Source organism: Acromyrmex echinatior, chromosome 2, assembly GCF_024713525.1.
Source record: "Acromyrmex echinatior isolate Ae372 chromosome 2, ASM2471352v2, whole genome shotgun sequence".
Taxonomy (NCBI): Eukaryota; Metazoa; Arthropoda; class Insecta; order Hymenoptera; family Formicidae; genus Acromyrmex; species Acromyrmex echinatior.
In genome coordinates, this window is record NC_141853.1 from 2,975,530 (window position 1) to 2,998,486 (window position 22,957).

A 22,957-nucleotide genomic window follows, 5' to 3' on the forward strand; every position below is an offset into this window, starting at 1 on the left:
CACTAGCGTACGATGACTTTTGCCTGTCACACGAAAAAGACCGCCATGGCGCCTCTCAGGTTTCTTTTTCTGATTTCGCTGAAACCTGCAAGACAACGTCAATAACAATCTGTCAATGTGACGTAAAATTCAACTTCATGATCTGGTCATATTGCCTCCGTTTAATATATAGACAGGGAAGACAGGAACTACTAAGAAGGAGAAGAATAGCGCTACATGTAGTCGGTAGTGTCGGTACGACAGATTTCCTCCATATTCGTTAATTTTTACGCTTAATATCCGTTCACGGAACAGAGCGACACTTTTTTCTGCCACATTTGTTCATTTTGTACAAAAACGCGTCGAAGGAGCCTAATTTCATTATTAAATCGGTGAGGTCGGCTGTCTCCTTCATAATTACCTATATTTTTAAAGCAGAACGTATACATAGCGCTATATTGAGTTGGGATGACAGATATCTTAACCTCAACAATTTCCAACATTATCACTTAATAACTCGATTCACGAAAATGACTGCCGCGTTTTTCTGTCAAATCCTTTCGTTTTGAGTGAAAACGTGTCGAATGAATCTAATTTTATTAAAATCAAAGGTAAGGTAGCTATTCTAAATAATTACCCCCTACTGTAAATAATTATCCTATTTCTTAATCTCAGGTCCGATCCATTGGTCGAAGGATTTATGAAGCGATATTATAAGTTTAGAGATAGTTTTAGAGAAAAAAATTTCTGTGTATAAATCATGTATAAAACACGTCAGAGGATGCTGTTTGCATTACTGTATTATAAAGGAATCATAAGGGGGATTACAAACACCTCGATGCGAAAAAATTTCCATTATGTACTGAGCTACATTTTCCTTGAATATCTGCATCGCAGATTCCAAAAATTGTTAGGACAAGCTCTCGAATGGATCACATTGCCAGATGCAGTTTTAAAATTTATGCTGGACGATTTGGAAATAACATGGAACAAATATGTTGATTATCATTCTTGTGCAATAGCAAATGTACAGAAAAAATTATCAAGTCCCTGGTTCAATGTTTGCTCAATGATGTCAATGACGAAATACAGATTAATGATTATATCCGTGCCAGGTATTAGCAAGAATACTATCCTAATCTCTGAAACAATGGAACGCAATCTCCAAAATGCTCTTCGCTGCAAACAATTGGACAACTCGTGTTTTATATGTAAGTATTTACAACTTACCAAATTATTTGAGTTTTAAACTGTTCACATCTTTTAAAACATCTTTGGTGTTACCAAATTCAATGAAAATAACATTGTAACGTATAAATTAACATTTGTACTTTTGCACAAATGCAATTAAAATAACATATTGAAGTAATAAAAAGATATATTTTATATGAAATAATATTCGAAATAATTCTGCCATATACAAGGTGTCTGGAAATAATCGTCAAATATTTCATGGCAGAGCAAACTAATCTGAGTCGAAAAGTCCTCTACCATTTTCTCAATAGTTAATGAGATATTAATCCTTAAAAATAGCCGAATACGCGCGCCCGCCCGGCCTACTACTGCGAAGTATATATACCGATCGCTGGTGCGCGGAGTGGGGAGCGGGGATAGTTTGCGGGGATGTGCGTCGTGCAAGGCTCGTATACACTTCACAGTAATAGGCCGGGCGGGCGCGCGTATTCGGCTATTTTTAAGGATATCTCGAAAAATATCTCGTTAACTATTGGGGAAACTTACAAAATGGTAGAGGACTTTTCGACTCAGTTTAGTCCGCTTTACCCGCCCATGAAATATTTCGTGATTATTTCCAAATATCCTGTATTATTTAATGTTTTAACTAATATTAATTAATATTTTTCTGAAATGTAAATTTAACAGCGAAAATTTTCTCCAGCGTAAACATAGAGAACAAATTAGATCTAGTAATTAATGTTTAATGGCCATATTCAGCAGAATATTTATTTTGCAATTATTAACCCTCAGTACTCACAAACAGTTAACGTAACCTCCCCCCCCTCCCCTCCCGATTTTCATAATTCAGATATTTTTTCCGATCCTTTTTCACTTATTACAAAATATCTTCTGTGCTACATTTTAGACTTTCTAACTCAAAAATTTTTTTTTTCAGTCTTCAAACAATAGATTAAAAAAAATTAAAGTTAAAATCGGTGCACTACAATCTGATATACAAGCAAAAGAAAATACTGAGTTACAAATAACTGGATGTGGATAGATAAGGACTTTTTTTGAGATGTGGGTACTGAGAGTTAAATTTTCTTCACGTTCTAATTGAAATATATTTTTCCTCGCGATTCTCAAACTCACATAGATGAACGACGTGAATCGTCAGATGCCCGTAAGTTAATGATATAACTATTTTAAACTACAATTTGTTTTCAGTACCATTAGAAGACGATGTGATCGAGTTTGCATCTGAGGCGAGAATATCCTTAATCGCCAATCCGTGCGATTGCGCGACCGAAATACTGGACGTCATGCTACAAAATTACTTCTTACATCCCCGATTTTTACACGTGAATGACATATTTAAGATCGACGCGAAGGAACATGCCCAAGATCAATTTTATTCGTCCGGTTTTGCTGGAATCTCAGTGATGTATTTTACAGTTCAAGCTTTGAAAGTAAATCGTAACGGGTGCAGCAATAGCCTTAACAGTTGTTACGTTGTACGTGGAGAATCAACACTCATTCAGGAAGCACAAGTCCACGATTATATCCCTCAGGAACGTGTTTGTTCACTTTCCAATGCATTTTTACAGCAAAACAGAGCAGCATCAAATCACAAATATCCGTCAGCTCTAATGGAACCCTTGGAACATTTAGAATCTTGCATTACATTATTTTTAAAAAAAGGTAAATGATTTTTGCGTTTACTTAAACTAATTTTTTCTTTATTTACGAAGAGTAATAATGTTCACTATAATGATGAATACTATCAATATATTTACTTCTTTTTTTTTGTATAGATCTTGCAAATGTCCAATTGAACGTAAGACCGGTATTTCTCGTGAAGGGACCACGGGGTTGCGGTAAACACAATTTAGTTCGAGCAACATCCAAGAGAATGGGATTGAACTTCCTCGGTGTTGACTTTGTAGAAGTGCAGACTTTGACATCGGCGCAGACCGAAACTAAGCTTCGTATAATATTACAAAATGCACAAAAATGCGTGCCATGTATACTATATTTAAATAATATTCAAGTATGTAAAAAAGTAACATTGTATTAAATTGTATCTTATATTTTTCCTTTCGATCTTATGAGCGACGTTTTCGCAGATATTCGGTAAGACTATCGAGGGCCAAAAAGATGAAAGGATCATATCCTTCTTCTCGACAGAGATCACCACGTTATACAACAGACGCCGAAAATTTCCTCTAATTATCGTAGCTGCGTCGGATGAGACTGATGTACCTTCAGAATTGCAACGGTTCTTTATCGAAACGATTCATGTGAAATCTTTAAATCAGAACAAACGAGCGGAACTGATATCTTGGCTGCTGTTCAACAGAAATCTAAAAACTATTGCGGACCTATCAAAAGTGGCTGGTCTTTGCTCAGATTTTAAAGTCGCGGATCTATTAGCGTTGTCATTACATGCAACCAAATTTCGATGCAAATCAATGTCTCACACAAATCGGAAATGCACGCTTACTCTGAAACAAGAAGATTTCGATCGAGCTTATGGTACAATTATCTTACAATCGATTCTAACAAGATCAAAAGAGATATTTATTGAACAATTATTATATTTTATTTAAAGATCTTCACTGTTCTTGAACAATATAAAAAACGGTTAAAAAACGGTTACTCCTAAATTTTAAGTTCTTTTCTTATATTAGATATTTTTAATATACAGGGTTTATAAAGTCTGTCACCACTTTTATATTTTAAAAAAGAATTCCAAAGAATAAATCAAAGAATGATAATGCCTATGAGAGCCGAACACAGGACGTTACGCGTAATGAATTTATTTAATTAATACATTAATATCAATAGACATTTCGGTCCTAATGCGGATTCTTTTCAATAATGCAAAACAATTATTGAACACAATTCGATAATTTGATCATACAGTTAAAAAATGAAATTATGAAACCGAATTCTGCAACGTATATGTAGGGAATCGGGGAAGTTATCTCTCCCTTCTCCCAAAGAGATGCCCCAGACGGGGGGCCCCAATTTAAAAATTTTAAATGGAGTTTCCTTCCTAAGTTGAGGTCCCTCTGGGGAAGAGGGGCAACCTTCCCGATCTTTAAAAGAGTATCCTCTCAAAATGATCGAACACGTATTTCGCAGTTTTTTATAATTTTGAATCGTTTCTAAAATATAGAGATAACAGATTTTATAGACACCTTATATTTTTTCTTCATGTAACAGATCAAGATTTGGTCTTGCTGAAGTTGGAAGTAACATTTTGCTTCTTGTGCGAATATAATAAGTATAACAGAAAAATATTTTCAGAATATATGCAGTCTATGTACTCCGATAGTAAAGGCGCTCCACACGTACCAGAAGTCCACTGGGAAGACATAGGCGGTTTGGTGGATTTGAAACACGAGATTATTCGCAGAATTCAGTTGCCTCTGTTGAATGCTTTCGGATTCGGACAATCTGGATTACTATTATATGGCCCGCCCGGCACTGGAAAGACTCTTCTTGCTAAAGCGGTGGCGACGGAGTATCAGATGCACTTTCTGTCAATTAAAGGCTCGGAAGTGCTAAATATGTATGTCGGTCAGAGCGAGAAGAACGTAAGGCAAAGTATGTATTGCTTAGAAGAAACACAAGATAGAAACACTGTGATAAAAATATGTAACAAAGAATTAATTATTTGCTCCAATCAAGTTTCAAATTAATACATTATTTTCGTTGTTCTATAGTTTTCAAGCGCGCGCGATCCGCGGCCCCTTGCATCGTCTTTTTTGATGAGCTGGATTCGTTAGCGCCCAACCGAGGTAGAAGCGGGGACAGCGGCGGCGTAATGGATCGCGTGGTTTCCCAGTTACTGGCTGAGATGGATGGCCTCGAGGAGTCCGGCAGTATATTTATCATAGGAGCAACGAACAGGCCCGATCTCATAGATCCCGCGCTACTCCGACCGGGAAGATTCGACAAAATGCTCTACGTTGGTATCCATTCTGACCCCGAATCCAAGTTCAGCGTGTTGAAGGCGCAGACACGTAAATTCATGTTCCAAGAAAACGGATATGAGTTGGAACGAATCGCGGACCAATTGCCCGATAATGTCACTGGTGCAGATTTGTACTCTGTCTCTTCTAACGCGTGGCTCAATGCCGTACGCGAGGTACTTGCAAAGCATCAGGAAACTGAGAGAATCAATAAGAATTATTCCGTCGAAGAGGAAGGTATAATTAAGGATAATGTTATCGTGGAATTGCGTCATTTTTCGGACGCTATTTGTAACTTGGTGCCTTCAGTCACTGATGAAGAAATCAAAAGATATAATAAAATGCGAGTAGAGTTATCATCGTTGTAATTCCGGATTCGTTTCTCAAGATATAATATAAAATGTATTATTATCTTACGGTTTTCGAGAGTCATCATTTTAAATGACTCTGATGAAAATTTTTTTTAGAATTTTATCAATTGTGAAACACTTTTTAGAAATACTGAAAAAGATTACATCTTTTCTTAAAATTTTTCATATATGTAAATTCTGAAAACATTCTAAAATTTCTCACAGCCTATAATTAAAAAGAAATCTTGAACTTTTTCAAATTCTATAAGATTTTATCAGACATTATAGAATGAGAAATTTTAGAAATCTCTTTTAGAATCTTAGAATTCATGTATGAAGAATTTAAAAAATATTAATAGCTAGTATATAGGCATTTTCTCGGCATTTTCTGAAAAGTGTTATAATTTGTATTAAAAAATCTGAAATTTTCTAAAGAATTATTAATAAAATTATTTTAAAAAAAAATTAGAAAAAATTAGAAAATTTATATAAAAATTCTAAGAAATGATATGAAAGATTCTGAGAAAAATGTTCTTCAAGAGAGTAACCAGTCAAATTGATTATTATCTACGGTGATACTTGAATACGTTTATAATGGATTTTATCTTGTGCCAAAGTTTTTAATTTTTATAGATCATAGAACTGGAAAGGTTACGGGCAGTAGGAGTCGCAGAAGACGTCGCGCAAATAATGTACCTATGAAGTATGAAACTTCTTTACTCACTACAACGCGCTTACAAGTTTCGGTTCACTTTTGAGCCTTCCTCAGAGACAACATAAATTAACATATTATATATAAAAACTGTGAATAAAAGTTATCCTGTCATGGTGAACTCCCCTACATCGAGAATTTAAACCAAAAAGTCGGAATTAAAATCAAAAAGAGTGAAAGAAAAAGGAAAAGAAAAAAAATTAAGAAATTAGGAAATATCACAAAATAGAATATGGAGAACTAATTTATCAAACAACTTTAAGATTATAATTAATTGTCCAGCAAATATAAAGACGTTCACCATGATCACAGAGCACTATATCGCAAATATAAAAATAATTCAAGAACTGACTCTTGATAATGTTGGCCAGTATCAGACACAATGAGTCACTTTTTGTTTAGCTAGTAATTTTCCGAGATAACAAAAATGTAACATTATTGAAAAATGTAACATTAAAGCGTTAATCATTTCCAAGAACAAGAAAATTGGAAAGTACTCGATAAACAGAAGACTCATTACTGCGTACGAACGACACTGACTGACTAAATGTGACAACAACTCAAGCCTTTATAGTTTGTCTATGATCAGGAGGTAGGGAAACCCCTCCATATCCGTCTGCAAGTTGAGTCCTGTGCATCTGTTTTCTGATGAATATCATCTCCGAAATCCATCTCTTCTTGTAGAGGGTCTCCTCGTCCAGTATTGTAACGTTGTCCCAATCGAAATCATAGCCTTCTTGTAACCAATGCTCCTTTATGATATTACGAGTAAATGTATTCCATCGGATGTAGTTCTCATGCTCCGTGATTCTTGATCTCAGCTGTCCCACATAACTTGCATCGCAACTCTTACACGAGATCTTATAAACAACATTCGACTTCTTGTCACGCACATAAAGGGTCTTTATGCATCCTAATGAATTTTCGCTATTTATTAGTATTATAAAACGATATTCTCATACGCTCGTTATTCAATCTAATTCTCAGTAATATCACGAACGAAAGGAACAGTAAACCACGAAGGCTGCACTACTTCAACCCTATTATCATTAACAACACTTCCTATTACTAGCTATTAATAATTTTCTTCAAATTGTTAATTCTCAAATATAAAGTTCAATGGGTAATCGTTCTTTAATAATACTTTAATAATGAAACACAAATTATCAAGGTGAAATTTAGGATTCGAAAGCAAAACTATCCTGTCAACCAATCCCGCGATTGTATCTATTTTTTGAGAAACCGGATACTGTGACCAAAAATTCAAATATCTACCCGAAAAAGTCGGCTTGTGATATCAATTGAACTCTATTAACTCATTATCCCTAATCACTGTAATATCCAAAAAAATTAATCTGTCACCCCCTACTATAATGAACTGTAGCCTAGGATGCTGAGAATTAAAAATATCAAGAATGGAACTAACCGAAGACGCAGGTGCTGCCAATAATATGTCAACAAACCTATAGTAAAAAGGCAACGGAAACCGAATCAAAGGCAAAGTTCCAGTTTTCGCATAGCTAGATTCGCGATGACGGGAGACAACGGAGAGCCCATAGGAGTATATCCTGTAATTCTGCCTATCAAAAACAAAAAAAAGTAGAATCTAAAACAAACTGAACCGCTTTGATGAATTCCTCTCCGGTAAACAACAATCTTTAGAATTAAATCGCCAATGGTCTTTAATACAGTCCATCGCATAGTGGAGACGTTAGTGAAGAAGCTCACAACATCCAGTGACATTAACTGAAATTCATCACTCAAACGTCTCTCTCTACCATCAAGTTCCTTAACAAGTTTAAAACTATTTTCGATATAAGTATCTGCCTTAAGAATTGTTTTTATGAAGATAATATTATGAAGAAACATTGCTAACGAATATAAAGGGCTATTTATCGAAGAAAACTATTATACGAAAGGAGAAATTCTGCTTATGTATTTTCCATCACTAAAAGTGACTCACTGTGTTTGATACTGACTGGCCAACATTATCAGGAACTGGTTCTTGAATTATTTTTATAATAATATTTGTGATATGGTGCTCTGTGAACACGTTGAGCATCCTTATATTTACTGGATAATTAATTATAATCTTAAAGTTATTAAATTAAAGTTTGATAAATTAGCTCTCTCTCTCTTCATATTCTATTTTACGATATTTCCTGATTTCTTTTCTTTTCCTTTTTCTTTTACTCTTTTTGGTTTTAATTCCGACATTTAAATTCGCGATGTAGAGACATCACCATGACAGGATAACTTTTATTCGCAGTTTTTATATATGTTAATTTATGTTGTCTCTGAGGAAGGCTCAAAAGTGAGCCAAAACATGTAAACGCGTTTTAGTGAATAAAGAAGTTTCACACTTCGTAGGTATATTATTTGCGTGACGTCTTCTGCGCTTGACTCCTACTGCCCGTATCCTTTCCAGTTCTTTGATAATAAGGAGTCTTGGTTAGTTTGATTTGTTATATGTACTTATAATTCGCATTGTATACTGAATATGATGTATCTAATGTTTATGTGTATATTGTTTACCTGCAAAAAGATACAATTTCGCGAATAAAACAACTCATGTGTTATAAACGACATATTATTTTATTTCGAGTAATATGTAAAACAATTTTTACAGCGAATAATTAAAATGAAGAAGGAGTCAATCTACACTCGTTATGTATTATCTTCGTTTCGTATCAATGAATATTTTTCTGCGTATTTATGTCAAATCCTCAAATGTTAGCGCACAATAAGAAACGCAAAAGTATCGGAATTCTCGTCTCGTTTTTTCGAGGCACCGCTATGAAATATACCTCGAGCGCTTTTCACGCGCGCGTTCAATATATTATGCAGTACACGAAGACCAGAATATGCAATGTAGAAAAATAGGACATCTAATTTTACTAGATACATTCGCGTGGACATCGAATGCGAAGTATGAAGGCTAAAATTCCTCAGAGGTGGAACGATATTGAAACTAATGCAATTAAGTGCACAATAGAAAGCGATTAAAAGTATCAGGTGCATCGGTTCTCATGTCGCACAGGATCGCATGATGATGCTAATGATTCTCTCGACAATGGTCGTTACTCGAATTTGCAAAATGAATTGTGCCCGCTTTTTTGTGACAGCGCGACGCAAAGAAATCTCCGTAATAAGGAAGAAATTCAACGAGAGCACGAATATCATATCTAAATATATAATAATTATATAAATATATAATTATACTACACGATGGTTCGTCTTGTTTATGTGTATATGTATTTTTTACGTGTATGGTCTCTTGTTTATGTGTACATGATTTGTGACTCTTCCCTCCCCCTCCCCTCTCTCTCTCTCTCTCTCTCTCTCTCTCTCTCTCCCTCTCTTTGCGTATGCGTGCGCGCGCGCGTCAAAAAGATCGTAAAACGCGTTTAACAAACGATCACACATCTATAACGATTATTTCAGACGATTATATCATATACTTTTGGTATCGCGAGGTAGTAATTATAACTTTTCGTCGTGCAACTGTCTCACGGAACAGACGCAGAACGGTTGCATTGTCGTTTCAAAATTGATACGCAAATCTTGTTATCACAATAAATCTCTTTTGCAAGCTGAACGCTTTGGCAGAGCCACGCAGTAGCATTAGGGGCTCCGCACAATAACAGAAACAAGGAACAGAGAACAGAGAATAAGAATTTCAACCTATCAGAAATCGTGTATTGTGGAATATACGGTTTCTGATAGGTTGAAATTCTTATTATCTCTCTGTTCTCTGTGTCCTTTTATTGTGCGGAGTCCCTTATCGCTTCTATCTCGCCCTTCATGTGATTTGCCCCATCGCAGAACAAAACGATTATGCATTATGCTTGAGAATCTACCACAAGACGTAAATGAATATAAAGCAATACGCTTGGTGTTACGGCGCTATTTTCGATTCAACGCGACCGTACAATTTCAACTCGTCATCGTCAAATACGCCTCGTTATCATCGTCTGAATACTATTGTAATTATTCTCATTTTCCATTATAGTCTATTTTTCCATTATAGAGTATTTTCCATTATAATCCATAATATACGCTCTTACAATAAATATATCCGTAACTCTCCGATTGAGTCGCGCGGGAACGCGTTTCATCTTGAAGTTGTCGAGAGAGCTATGAATTTTTGATAATCGGTACGTCGCTTTTCTACGTTCGGTTTCGAATTCGATACGGATTTTTTTATTTCTTCCTCCCTTCTGCACCGATACTCAACGCAGTGAGAAGCCGGCAAGAAGTATCACACACGGTATAGATACGTTATGTAAGTATGTTGCGAGTCGAAAAACGAAAAGTTCTGCGTAGATTCGGATTTAGGAGATGCCAAATCTTGTGCGCATTACTCTCTAAGGCTAACGCGTGTCTTGGCGTAGTTCTTTCAACTAGAATAACAAATCACAAATATGAATTAACAATTTTATACATCTGAATCGTTATTTTGTTGCTTTTATCCTCTCCGAGGTATCTTGCGTGCGTATAAATCACACAGCTCTAACATGTGTGGAGGACATTATACATAATATACATCAAATAGCGATGTGTGTGTGTGTGTGTGTGTGTGTGTGTGTGTGTGTGTGTGTGTGTATGTGTATGTACTACTTTAATTTAATGAGAGAATGGTAGATTAGGGATTACAAAATTAGATGCCAGGAATTTTTCGTCTAACATACTTTCGATCAGTACTATCATTATACATTTATACAATGAAATAATCTAGCGAACCGATGTTCTATATATAATTATATCTTAAATGTGTGTGTGTGTGTGTGTATGCGCACGCGCACACACACACACGTGCTCGTTACGTCGGTTAAACGGTAGAACATTGTATTGCCTTCGATTGAATAATTTCGCAATTTCTAAACACGTTTTCGATTCCGGAACAACGCGACATCTCGAATCGCGTGTTCGTTGTGCATGAAATATTCTGTATAATACAAAATGTGAAAAACGAGCGATCGAAGACTTTCGAGGAGCACTTTCGGACGTACGTACATACGTACGTGTAAGCAAAATCTCATGGTGCGCAATAATTAATCTTTATCTTAAGTATATCAAGGAACGAAGTAGTAATTACGCCCAGGAGAGAGATTACTATAAGGAGAGTATGGGACACGCGTTATTCTGCTCGTGCTATGTGGTTCATAAAGAAATACTTCGGCAGACGTAAGTTGTCTTTGGTCGATCGTCGCCTTTATTTACATCTTGCCGTTCGTGTGCCACGCAAATGACAAAATCACGCGATACAAACAGTCTCCTATGCGTCAGGAAACGAAAACGTTTGAAACTTATGGTTGAAGACCGAAAGTCAGTACGTAACGAGGAAAAATCCGTGAAACGTGTTCCAGTGTTTTCAAAGATGCTTCAAAAGCTCTCCTATCCCTAGTTTCTCCATCGGTTCTCCATCGATGACTCGACACTCACTGTTTGCTTGCAAGCGTGTCTCTTCCACTCACAGTTTGAAACGTAAAATGTAACACCGCCGATAACGTACTAACCGTGAAGAAACGCTCAGTGAGAACGCGCGATGTATCTGTGAACGCATCAGAGGTGGGACTTACAAAAGTTCGCGCGCGTTCCCTGTCAAAAGTACCGTCTAGCAGGTAAGGTCGGTCATGAGACTTCAGTGTTCGGCCCTGCGATCAATATATTCAATCATATATATTTTCTCAAATTGTAATCATTTTCGATTATGTAATAATCTGATATTTTAGAGGAATGCGTGAGGATCTCACACGAAGCGCGAGGAACGACATCGATATAAATTAATTTATTCGAACTACATTATCTAAGTGAAGTGATTGCTATTCAGCAATAAGCCGATTAAGGTTACTCTGGAGAAACCGAGAAGAAAGAGGAATCTCTTTGAGATTCATTCTTCACAGCTTGAATGTATGTCGTTCAGAGCACTTCATATTCGCCACATGCACATTTGTTGCGATGTCGTTTAACTGTACCTGGTCAGGAGGATTTCGTAGCAAATTCATGCAATATGTCACATGCCATCTCGAGATCGTTCCTGGTAATTCCGAGTGCCCTGATCACGGCGTCCTGCGTGAAACCGAGCGCCGTCAGCCTTGTGATATGCTCGACATTGACATTCTCGTACGCCGCTGACTCCGGCTTGGTTACCGGTCCACTACCGCCACCGCCACCCGGATCATCCCTCGCTCTCATCAGTGCTGTGAGACGTGTCCTGTTCGCTTCCAGGTTAATGTTCTTTACAACATGTTGACTCGTGCCGCAGATCACAATCGTGTTCTCATAATGATGATCTTGACGAATGCCACCCTCCTTGCTAGACTTCGGTGGCCGTGGTGCCGACAAGGGCGGCGGTACAGGAGGCACGTTGTTACTTGGACCTCCAGTTTGACTCGTCGAGTTGGTTGCAGTGACGCGACACGCTTTTTCTGGCAATGTCGGCGGTGGCTGCGATTGTCGTTGCGGGGTGCCTGCGTGATTCCCGTAGGAACGTCGTGGATGAACCTTCACCATCGTTGTTGATGGCACAGGTGGTACCGGCGGCACTGATGACGGCGAAGATGCGCGGTGCAGCATGTCGTATCTCGCCTCTGTGTTAACTGAAAACACTCGACATTTTTATTTTGCTTTCCGAAGATCACAACTTGACGCGATTTGTGCCTATATTGCAACAAACTGATACTTTTTCTACAATTCTTAACCCGAAAGTAGTTACCTGATTTTTTTAATATAAATGACCATCTAGAATATTTTCTACCCCAATTAAAATTACTGTTATTAACAACATATATATAATTTAATAATAAGAAATAGAAGTAATGGCCGTAACGGACAAAATTAGATCTTTAATGCTTAAATAATTCAATCTGAATTACTACAATTACATCATATTTGTGGTCATTCGAATTGCGAATTGGTTTTTCGGATTTATAAACGCAATTGAACTACTATAATATCGTGAATTAAATTGACAAGCAATTTTTATTAATTTGATACTCAATCAGATATCATATTAAAAAGATGTTAATATGCTGCAAAACTATAAATAAATTTATTGTGAAAAACATTATTTATATTTATTTATAATTTTTTGATTGAATTATTTAAGCATTAAAGATTGCTTGTCAATTTAATTCGCGATTACTACAGTAAACAATATTAAAAATCTTTACAATAGTTTAATTGTGTTTATAAGTCTAGAAAACCAATTCGACGCGCAGTTCGAAGCATTATAAATATGATATGTATATGCAAGTATGTGTGTGTGTGTGTGTGTGTGTGTGTGTGTGTGTGTGTGTGTGTGGGTGGGTGTGGGTGTGTGTGGGTGCGTGCGCGCGCGCGCTATATATATATATATATATATAGAGAGAGAGAGAGAGAGAGAGAGAGAGAGAGAGTATATATAATAATTCAGATTGAATTATTTAAGTATTAAAGATTTAATTTTGATCTTTACGGTCATTACTTCTATTTCTTATTATTGAATTTCAAATGAATTTACTGGACACAGTCCAGTAAAATTCTTATTATTTATACTATTATCGTTTTCCTATTTATTAGTATTGAGAACATTATGCAACATTATGTGAATTTAATCAAAATTTTCTGATATATAAGATGTGTAAAGTAGGAACCAAACATATTAAGCAGAATATTGAGTATATATATATATATATATTTTTTTTTTTAAATACAATAACTATTATATTATAATTTTAATAAGTATTTTGATAAACGAAATATATTTTTTAAATAACTATTCTTTACAAAAAGCTTTAAATATCTTCATCGAAAATAAAATAGCATTACATTAATGAAAATCTTTACTTTTAGCAGTTAAATATTATGACAGTATTTCTAAAAAATAAAAGTTTTTATTAGTATAACGCCTTTTTATTACGGGTTTTCAATGCAGTTGTATATATTTATAGGTTCGTAAAAAATAATTATTAAAAAAGAAAAAATACGTTAAACAATTATAACCATGCAAAATAATATTTTATAACAATTCGCATTTTTTGACATTAAAGTATAAAGATACCCCAGATGATTATTTTCGGGCTAAAACTCATATTATCCCACATATTATCCCATTAAACTTATATTATTACTTTTTAAAAAATCTGGGTGTAATATTAATCTTGAGTTATTATAAATAATATTGAAGCGATTATTTAACAAAGCTTGTATTTATAAAAGTATTTTAGTTTAGCAAAATATGTAATTATTACGCCACAATTACTTCAGATAAATGTATCGTTCATTATAGGTGTAATATTTTTTTTACGATCCGTTACTTTTAGGCGATACAGATTAAACATTAAAAATTATCTTGTGTACCTTTATTATTTTGCTGAGTGTTGTCGGTATAATTTAATATTACTGTGACCGCTGACGGTGGTGGCGGAGCATTTTCCTTCGGTACTGTCAGATGACGTCCGTTTCTGAGATGATTGTTCGGTGTGGGCGACGGCGATGGTCTCCTGGGCGGTAAAGGCGGACTTGGAACAATTCTCCGCGGCGGCACCGGCGAATTTGTGGGACTAGAATCGTCTTCCTCGTCCGAGTCGTCGCATATGAGACCGCAATTGCCATTGCATAGTTCCATTATATCCTAAAACATTAGCAATAAAAAAAATGGTTAAATGCTAAATTTTGTTATATGACTTAGACAGTACTTACGTTTATATATATAAAATACGTTTTATATATATATATATATATATATATAAGTTACTGAATTAAATAATTTGACAATCCTAATTACCTCTACTATAAACGCAACGATTTAAAGTTGTTATATAAAAATTTTAATAGTACGCTACAATTATATTTTACAGATATCTTTGAATCAAATTATCTAAGACAACAGAATTTAGATCATACCACTATCAGTACGAAAATATCAATCAAAAAGTACATGCTTTATCTTACATATCACAAAAGAAAATTGCCGATAAGATAAAACTGACTTTCGTATGAAGAATAAAATCGGAAGGATTTTACAAATGTAAGGTCTCAGATCTACATAACACGCAATTTAGGTGAGGTTGCTTAATGTTTATAAATTACTTTCATATACAAAATCTCTTGTAGTAATAGTATTGTATTATCTCTATTATCAATTTTAAATCATCCTGCATATAACGCTTTATTTTTTTCAGCAACGTTAGATGGAATTTCAATTTTTACAATTAGAAGACATTATATGAAAAATTGTGAAAGAACAAGCATGATGATTATGGAGATTCAGCGAGAAATGACAATTATACCACCTATTTTACTTCCAACAGAAAGAATGTATGCAAGAATGTATTATTCTCCGCAAGGTGACCTCCTCTAGTTAAATCTTTCTGAAGAGCTTGTCGAAGCAAATAAAGCGTTGAATCATCTGCTGCCTTGAAGCTGTAGCGGTCGGTCAATTATTTATACTTTTATCTTTTGCAAAATGTTAACATTTGAATCGTTAATTCTTTTTACAAAGAAAATAATCCGCTTGCAAAAAAGAGAAGTTGTATAAGTACTGGCTATGTGTGTCTGAAGATACAAAACAAAAGATCTTTTACGCGTAATCATTCAAGAAACAATTTAAATCGCAAAAAGAATCATTTCATTACTTCAACGACAAGTACTTCCTCTGTGACGTTACTCATCATCACGCGAGAGGAAAAGTTTTTTTCATCACGAATGAACGATGTGGAAATGTCGTCGAACGCCGTCAATCTTCTCTTTTACTTGATGCAACCATGAATAAAGTGCGAGTAACGTCATGAGTAAAAAAATATGAGCATAATTACAAAGCGTAGAAGCAAACGGCCATAATGCATATTGTCACTTACCTGTGATTGCGCACGACTGTTGTACGACTTCCTCCCAGACATGTACATTACCGATTAGTTTGGATCATGCAGCGGGTAGTAGAGCAATGTGACCCCAGTGGGTGGATAACATTATGAAATAAAAGTAAACGATCATGCGAACGATATAATAAAATTATGTATTCTCGTCCGGAAGATTCTCCCTATTGCTGGAGAGGCAACTTGGGATCGCCAATAATGAAACTTTAAGTTAATAACGAAACTAGAGAATCTAGCATAAGGGATATTGCATCACGAAGGGCGCATACACGAAGTGCAGAAGTAACTCGAAATAAATAGCAATACAATTTTATTATAAAAAAAATTATTCTGAAGTCCCTAATATTTTACAATGAATAATACGCTACTCGGTGATCATATACTAAAGTTATGTTTATGAGAATTGATCCAATCTTACGCGGTACACATACAAGAAGGTTCCGCAATTACAGCGAACACTTCTCACCGAATCGCTAATAACTAAAGCACGAATGAGTTCTACGTGATCGTAATACAATCTAAAATAGCCGGATAAAGCTTAACGAGGTCTAAATTGATAATCCGCCAATAATTGTGCCAGAGAATCAAATCGATTCTTTGCTTACACCGCAATGGCCTCAGTTGCATGCATTATGCGTTACAAAACTTTACAGATGTCTTGCATTAAAAACGTACGTAATACCACAGCATTTGATTTAGCGCGCGACGATTGGTATATCGAAATCATCTTTCTTGTCTATTTTTTTCTTTTGATACAGTACACATATAAATAATAAATTAATATTTTAACGTAAGGAAATAATATAGAATAACGCTAGAAACGAATCATCGTTTCCATAATGATATTACATTCGAGTTCTACCGCCAGCAGGTACACAATACATCTTAACAAGATATATAACGATAGTGATTGGTTTTTCGAGTCGGCTGTTCAGTGTATGCTACTTTGTTTGATCATCGCATATTATTTTTTCTCATGTCCTTTATTGTGAACGCTTAAAGCTACATTTAAAAACTTAATAGTACATATCTTTTCTTTCAAATATGAGTCATAGAGCTGTTTCGTTCTTTATAAAATAATCATTCGTTTGTCACAACACTTGAAGATGCGATAATAAACATTTAAATAGATCTTGTGACTGTTGAATAATAATGAAATGAAATAAATGATTTAATATGCAATTCAAAATAAATTGTAGTTTGTCGATCGTTAACGACAGTACTATTAATTAACAGTATACTTCAAATAATAAAAATTAAATTTACTTAATAAAAATTTTTACATAATTGTACATAATTAAAATTGTTTAATACTATGCAAGTAATATCAATTTCGTTGTTTAAATTTTCGAAAGAAAAATGCTTCTAAATATCGTGCTTCCGTTTTGCAATCTATCCAGCAGGTGAAAATTACAAATGCAACTTCAGTAGTGTGATTACATTCAAAGTTTTGCTCGTGGAATCCATTTTGTAGAACTTTTTTGTGCTTCGTATATGTGGATTTATGTATAAGCCACATGTAATTATTTATAAACTATATAATATTATGCATAAATAATATACACAAAGATTTATCACAGGCATCAAAATCGTCTGTATGCATATATTTAAAAAAAAAAGAGCGCTTTTAAAATACGCATATGCACATGCATTATGAATTATGTGAATTGAAAAACTTTTGCGAAATAAGTAAATGTAATCCATTTTGTAATTGGATGCGAAACTATACTGCCTAATACATTTCTCTCCGCTGATAGATTAACGCATTATAATAAACGGGCGTATATCTAAATCCGGAGAATTCCTTATCAAATCTCTTGACTCATTGGTAGTGTATATTAAATAGAATCGTTCCGAAGCTAAGATTGCGTATGCATAATCATAAATAACAGTGAAAATGAGCCATAGAATAAGGGACCGGCTTATAGTTTTCAATGAGATGCAAGAAAAGCGAGCCTTACCTGAGAACCCCCGCCTAATTGATGAAATTTACAATTATGCGATATAGACGATCTCGCAAAATTTGTTAGTTGCGCGATAGATAAGACTAACCGTTCGGCTAATGATCGAGCAATCATTCCATCGGCTCGTCCGTAATTTTGCAAACATATAAAAAAAAAAGAAAGAACTCAGAAAACAATGAACTCTATAGAATCATATAGCCATATCCTTGTAATTTGACATCCTCTTGGTCCCGAAAGAAGAACAAGTAGCTTCACTGACGTATTACATGCCTAAAATTACTACCGCGTACCCGCTATGAGGTACGGCATACAATCGTGATGACAAACGTACGAAATAACATGACGCGCGACATACACGACCGTAGAGATAAACCGCGAAGTCTCGTGCGAAATGTATGAGGCATTCTCGAGAATGAGGCATATTCTCTGCGATGAGGGAGGAATGTTATTATACATAGAACACATTTAATAATGAAGATGGATGCTATTCCTAGTCGGATACCTCGGTGTCGGGGTCGAGATCCCGCGTGGGAGTCGATGCGTTACTAGCAGATGCCGAATGCGCCCCGGATCTGTGAGTTCTTCGCGGGTCGAACGGATCTACGACGATCTGCTCAGTGCCTTTAATTTCAGCTCGACAAAACGGACAACCTTGTCCCTCCGAATCCTGTAAGCAACCGATTAGACGTTAACGATACACACACACACACACGCACGCACACACATATATTTATTTATTTCTCTACTATCGTAAGGAAATAACGTAAAATATTTTTATCGCAATATGTTATACATCTAGATTTAAAATTGAATCGAAATCTAAATTATACAGAAACATTTATTGATCGCTGAGAAGAATTGATCGCAATAATACAGAAACATTGATTGATTGCAATAAAACATAAGAGGATTATATACTGCTACCTGCCAAGCTGTAAGGCATGGAGTACAGAGAAGATGACCACAAGGTTCTATCCTTACATCCTTGTCATGCTCGGCGCAGATCTTACACAATTGAAATGTGCTACCCATTTCGCAGTATAATTCGTATTGTTCCGCCGTCACTTTAATATGCTCTTCTGGCGTTGGTTGCACCGCCCATGTCAAGTCTGGATTTATATTTCGACCGTCCGGATATAAGTAGCTAGAAATCGATCTTCGAATATGTATTCGTGAAATCTTTATGGAAGTAACATATAAACTAAGCCGGTACTCAACGGTATACTCACAAGCCTTCCCGGTAACCGTCCAATAACGCTTGACATAGACTCTTGTTGTGTGGTATAGTTTGTAAAATATCACCATCAGACGTGACGTAACCAATTGCCCATTGTCCCAGCCTCGTACAACTTAACCGAAATACATAGCTCCCAGGCTTGGTAATGCAATATTTTTGCAAACGAGCTTTCACCTCGTCATACGTAAGGAAAGCCACGTAGCCAGGATGCGTTACAGCCAGAATTTTCCAGTTGCGTAGAAGAGTTGACCACGGTTGAAACAGCCTTGAAAATCGTATAACATGTACAATATATCTAAGATATACAAGAATGACTCGGAATCATCGTGACGGAAGCTTGGTAAAGATAATTAGTTGTCTATAATTTCTCTAATATTTACCTCGTGAATACGTCGAATTCAAAGTTGGAGATATAATCATTACACGTCAAATCTATCGTGGATTTCAGGGCCATTGCTTGCAATCCCGTGCTGATCGGATGAACCTGATTCAATTCGTGTCTGAACACCTTCCACGGTACTAATGTACTGAAAAGAAATTAATGAAAGATAAAAAATTATTCTTTTTCTCTTTTTATAAATAGTGTTGAATCATCTACATAAATAATTTTTAAATGTTAAAAATCTTAAAGTAATGTGTACTATTTTTTATTTTAAATTGATTTTTACGTATATACTAGATTGCTGCTAAAAGTTTGTCATATTTGTTAAAAACAGAATCAGAAACAAAATTTCAACAAAATTGAAGTAAAACTATACTATACGTAAAGTATACTCTTGTATTCATTTTATAAGACTCTTTTCAGAGAAATTGGATTTTTTTTTTTTAGTTTTAATGTGGAAAACGGAAAAAAAGATGAATTTTTTACATGTTTTAACAGTATGAATAACTACGAGGATAGTTTGAAAAGTTTTGAGCTTCAACATGAAGGTGGCATTATTCGTCAAAACCATTTTGGTACTACAGTGATTACAGTTAAGCGTCTTTTGTCTGTAAAATTCTCTTCTTAATACTCTGTCCAGGTTTAGAACAGATTAAGCATTTAGATATCTCTGAGTATCAATTCGACTCATAAAGACCTTTTTATTTTTCTTTTTTTGTAATTAGAGGAAGTTTTCTTAGCGCAATCTTCATGTATTATCTTATATATAACTACTGTAAAATGCCTGTATTTATCTCATGTATCAAGCCAATAAACCAAATTATCTATCTATCTGGTACCACAGTATATACAATAGCGCAACTCTCCTGATTTTATGTTGACCAAAATGGAGTGCGCATGCATAAAATAAGTAAGTTGCCTCTTTTCCTCCTTTTTTTATTGCTCTCTCTCTCTCTCTCTCTCTCTCTCTCTCTCTCTCTCTCTCTCTCTCTCTCTCTCTCTCTCTCTCTCTCTCTCTCTCTCTCTCTCTATTTAAATAAGCGTTTCAATGTTCCACTTAAACATTTGTCTTTCAAGCATACATTCAGAATAGAAATTTAGAGGGAAGTATTACGTGTATTGTCCATTTGGTGAAATGTTGTGTGAGAAATCTTGAGAGATTGATCTAATTTTTGTGAAAAAGTGATAAAGTGAAAAAGTGAACAAAAGTTACATAAAAAACCGAGCAAGAAAGATTCTTTTTATTTATTGTATTTTAAACTTATTTTTTGGACATATATGTATATAAATTTCTTTTATATCAGCTTTCTCATAATATTTTTATAGATATATAATTACATAATATTTCTTTATACAAATATACATTTTTAAATTAATTTAATATTTTTTCTAATTTTTTTATATTTTTTCTTTATTTTTCAATATATTTATAATTTATTTTTATTAATTTTCATAAAGTTTAAATTATTTCATTACAATATTAGATTTATTCGTGCTGCATGCTCTAATATGCTCCAATATGTTCCTACAATATCACTTACTTCAACGAATTCGTTGGATTGCGATGCGAATAAATCTAGTATCTGAGTTTTGCAAGGAATTTTGACAAAATGAAAAAAGGATGAAAAGAGAAAGAAATTTAGATGGTAATCGTGGCAACGCTAGGTAACTAACTTACTTATTTCACGCATGCACACTCCATTTTGGCCAACACTAACATCAAAAGTGCCGACAGAGAGTTACTACTGTATATATTGTATATACTGGTACCTACAATCGTACATATTTTGCAAGGGTGCGTTCCGAGTTATGCATGAAGCGCATGATGTATCATTTTATCCTTTTTTATTATTTGGTGAACGAGGATAAATGATGCATCATGCGGTTCATGCCTCGGAATGCATCCCATAATATCTATGAAAATTGTAGCCATTTTAGATACTCAGTTATTGTTTGAGAGTTATTTGTGTCAATCGATGTCAGTATTTTTTATAAAAATGGAAAAAATCGAATATTGACGATCATCATAACAAAAATTTATGAATTGCGGTAATTAACTACTCACTGTATTCATCAGATCTGATCCCTAACGACTTTTTCCTGTTTCCTAGGCTCAAAGTTAAGCTCGGAAAACACAGATTTTCATCAAACGAAAACACTGACATCGAGAATAGATATATTTTTTTTTAAACAAAATAAAAAGAATTATGAAAAATTATAAAAAAACTTGATTTTTCTATATTGTATTTGTAAACGTAAGATAACTGCGAGTAATACGTCAGTTGGGAGAATATATCACTCGTTGTGTTTAACAGATATGATAGTTGATTAGCGCTTGCATCAGTGCCATAAAAGCTGCGTTCGATAATGCAACTCTGAAGTGTCGGAGTTATAGCACATATCACGTGTACTGTAGAAAAAAAGCACTCCGACGCCTTAGATTTGCATTGCCGAACGCAGCTAAAGTTGTTTACAATTGTATGCTTAACGTATTGCATAAACATTAACAATTTCCTGATAATAATATTGTTTTTAAGGTAAATATGACAGTGTAGTACATGAACAAGTACGTGCTCCTTATAACTTTCATAGTGCTTTATGTTCATTATGTAAGTTTATTATTTAAGCGTTACACAATATTTAGTTTGATTAGCTTGTTAACTTATTAATATAGGTTGAAATGAAAATATTCAGTACGTCGTTGATTCATTTTCTTAACAGGCCCATCATAAAATAAAATGGAGCAATATGCCACTACTTTTGTTAGAGTAAAATGCCAGTATTGTCATTTTCTCCAATATAGATTAAGGCGCTATAAACAAACGTTACGCCCCCCGCATAATCCCATTGTGATAAGATATCCGTTGACGAATAATTAATAAAAAAAAACCTAAACATTTATCTATTTGCTTATTATTATATATTAATTTACTGCTCAATTCAAAATTCTGAATAAGAAATGTAATTCTTTAATCCATTTTAATCCATTTTCGATTACTGGGAATTTAAATTACTTGTAACAATATGTAAACATAAACAAAGAGTAATACAAATATATATTCATATATTTCATACTTATACATTACATACTTTTACACGTTCAGATAAGAATGCTTCGAATGGAAAATAAGAAAGACTGATCGAGCTTCTTAGAGTCAGTTAGAGTTTCATTAACAGAAGCTTAATCAGATTTCTGAAAATAAAATGAATATCTGGAATGCTTCTAAATATTAAGTAATTTAATTTATTCAAGTTAAGAAACGTTGCTACGTTACAAGGTTTATGTTACATAATCGAAGTTATTATTTTACAAATGA

General features: G+C 34.6%; 2 protein-coding genes and 1 long non-coding RNA gene across 8 annotated transcripts in view; 2 read left to right on the forward strand and 1 right to left on the reverse strand.

Moving 5' to 3' along the window:
* The first annotated feature begins 78 nt into the window (after positions 1-78).
* Positions 79-9,426, forward strand: Pex6 (peroxisomal biogenesis factor 6). Of its 4 annotated transcripts, none has more exons than XM_011058989.2 (7): positions 79-590; positions 655-1,190; positions 2,383-2,856; positions 2,970-3,205; positions 3,282-3,690; positions 4,468-4,767; positions 4,887-9,426. In XM_011058989.2, exons 2-7 carry the CDS (start codon positions 740-742, stop codon positions 5,501-5,503), a joined length of 2,487 nt encoding a protein of 828 aa, XP_011057291.1. In that variant the 5' UTR covers positions 79-590; positions 655-739; the 3' UTR covers positions 5,504-9,426. The 4 variants fall into 4 exon arrangements, with proteins under 4 accessions (XP_011057291.1, XP_011057292.1, XP_011057293.1 ...); XM_011058990.2 differs by having other exon boundaries at positions 79-234; XM_011058991.2 differs by lacking the exon at positions 79-590 and adding an exon at positions 2,111-2,235 and having other exon boundaries at positions 1,050-1,190.
* Positions 8,772-22,957, reverse strand: part of Cbl (E3 ubiquitin-protein ligase CBL) — a 54,065-nt gene continuing 39,879 nt past the window's right edge. The window contains exons 2-9 of one of the 3 annotated variants that reach the window (XR_015544288.1): positions 19,639-19,785; positions 19,251-19,523; positions 18,943-19,165; positions 18,524-18,688; positions 14,541-14,814; positions 12,176-12,799; positions 10,602-11,854; positions 8,772-9,881 (exon numbers count right to left, since the gene is read on the reverse strand). Coding sequence is in view for 2 of the 3 variants with exons in the window: in XM_087403598.1 (XP_087259724.1) it covers positions 12,180-12,799; positions 14,541-14,814; positions 18,524-18,688; positions 18,943-19,165; positions 19,251-19,523; positions 19,639-19,785 (1,702 nt within the window). In the remaining variant the exon portion in view is untranslated. Of the gene's footprint in view, positions 11,855-12,175; positions 12,800-14,540; positions 14,815-18,523; positions 18,689-18,942; positions 19,166-19,250; positions 19,524-19,638; positions 19,786-22,957 lie in introns of all 3 variants that reach the window. The other 2 variants (XM_087403598.1, XM_011058998.2) reach the window with 2 other exon arrangements.
* LOC147910403 (uncharacterized) lies at positions 11,731-16,458 on the forward strand. The gene is made up of 4 exons (XR_015544289.1): positions 11,731-11,821; positions 11,933-12,110; positions 15,041-15,244; positions 15,365-16,458. It is a non-coding gene; the product is annotated as an uncharacterized LOC147910403 (long non-coding RNA).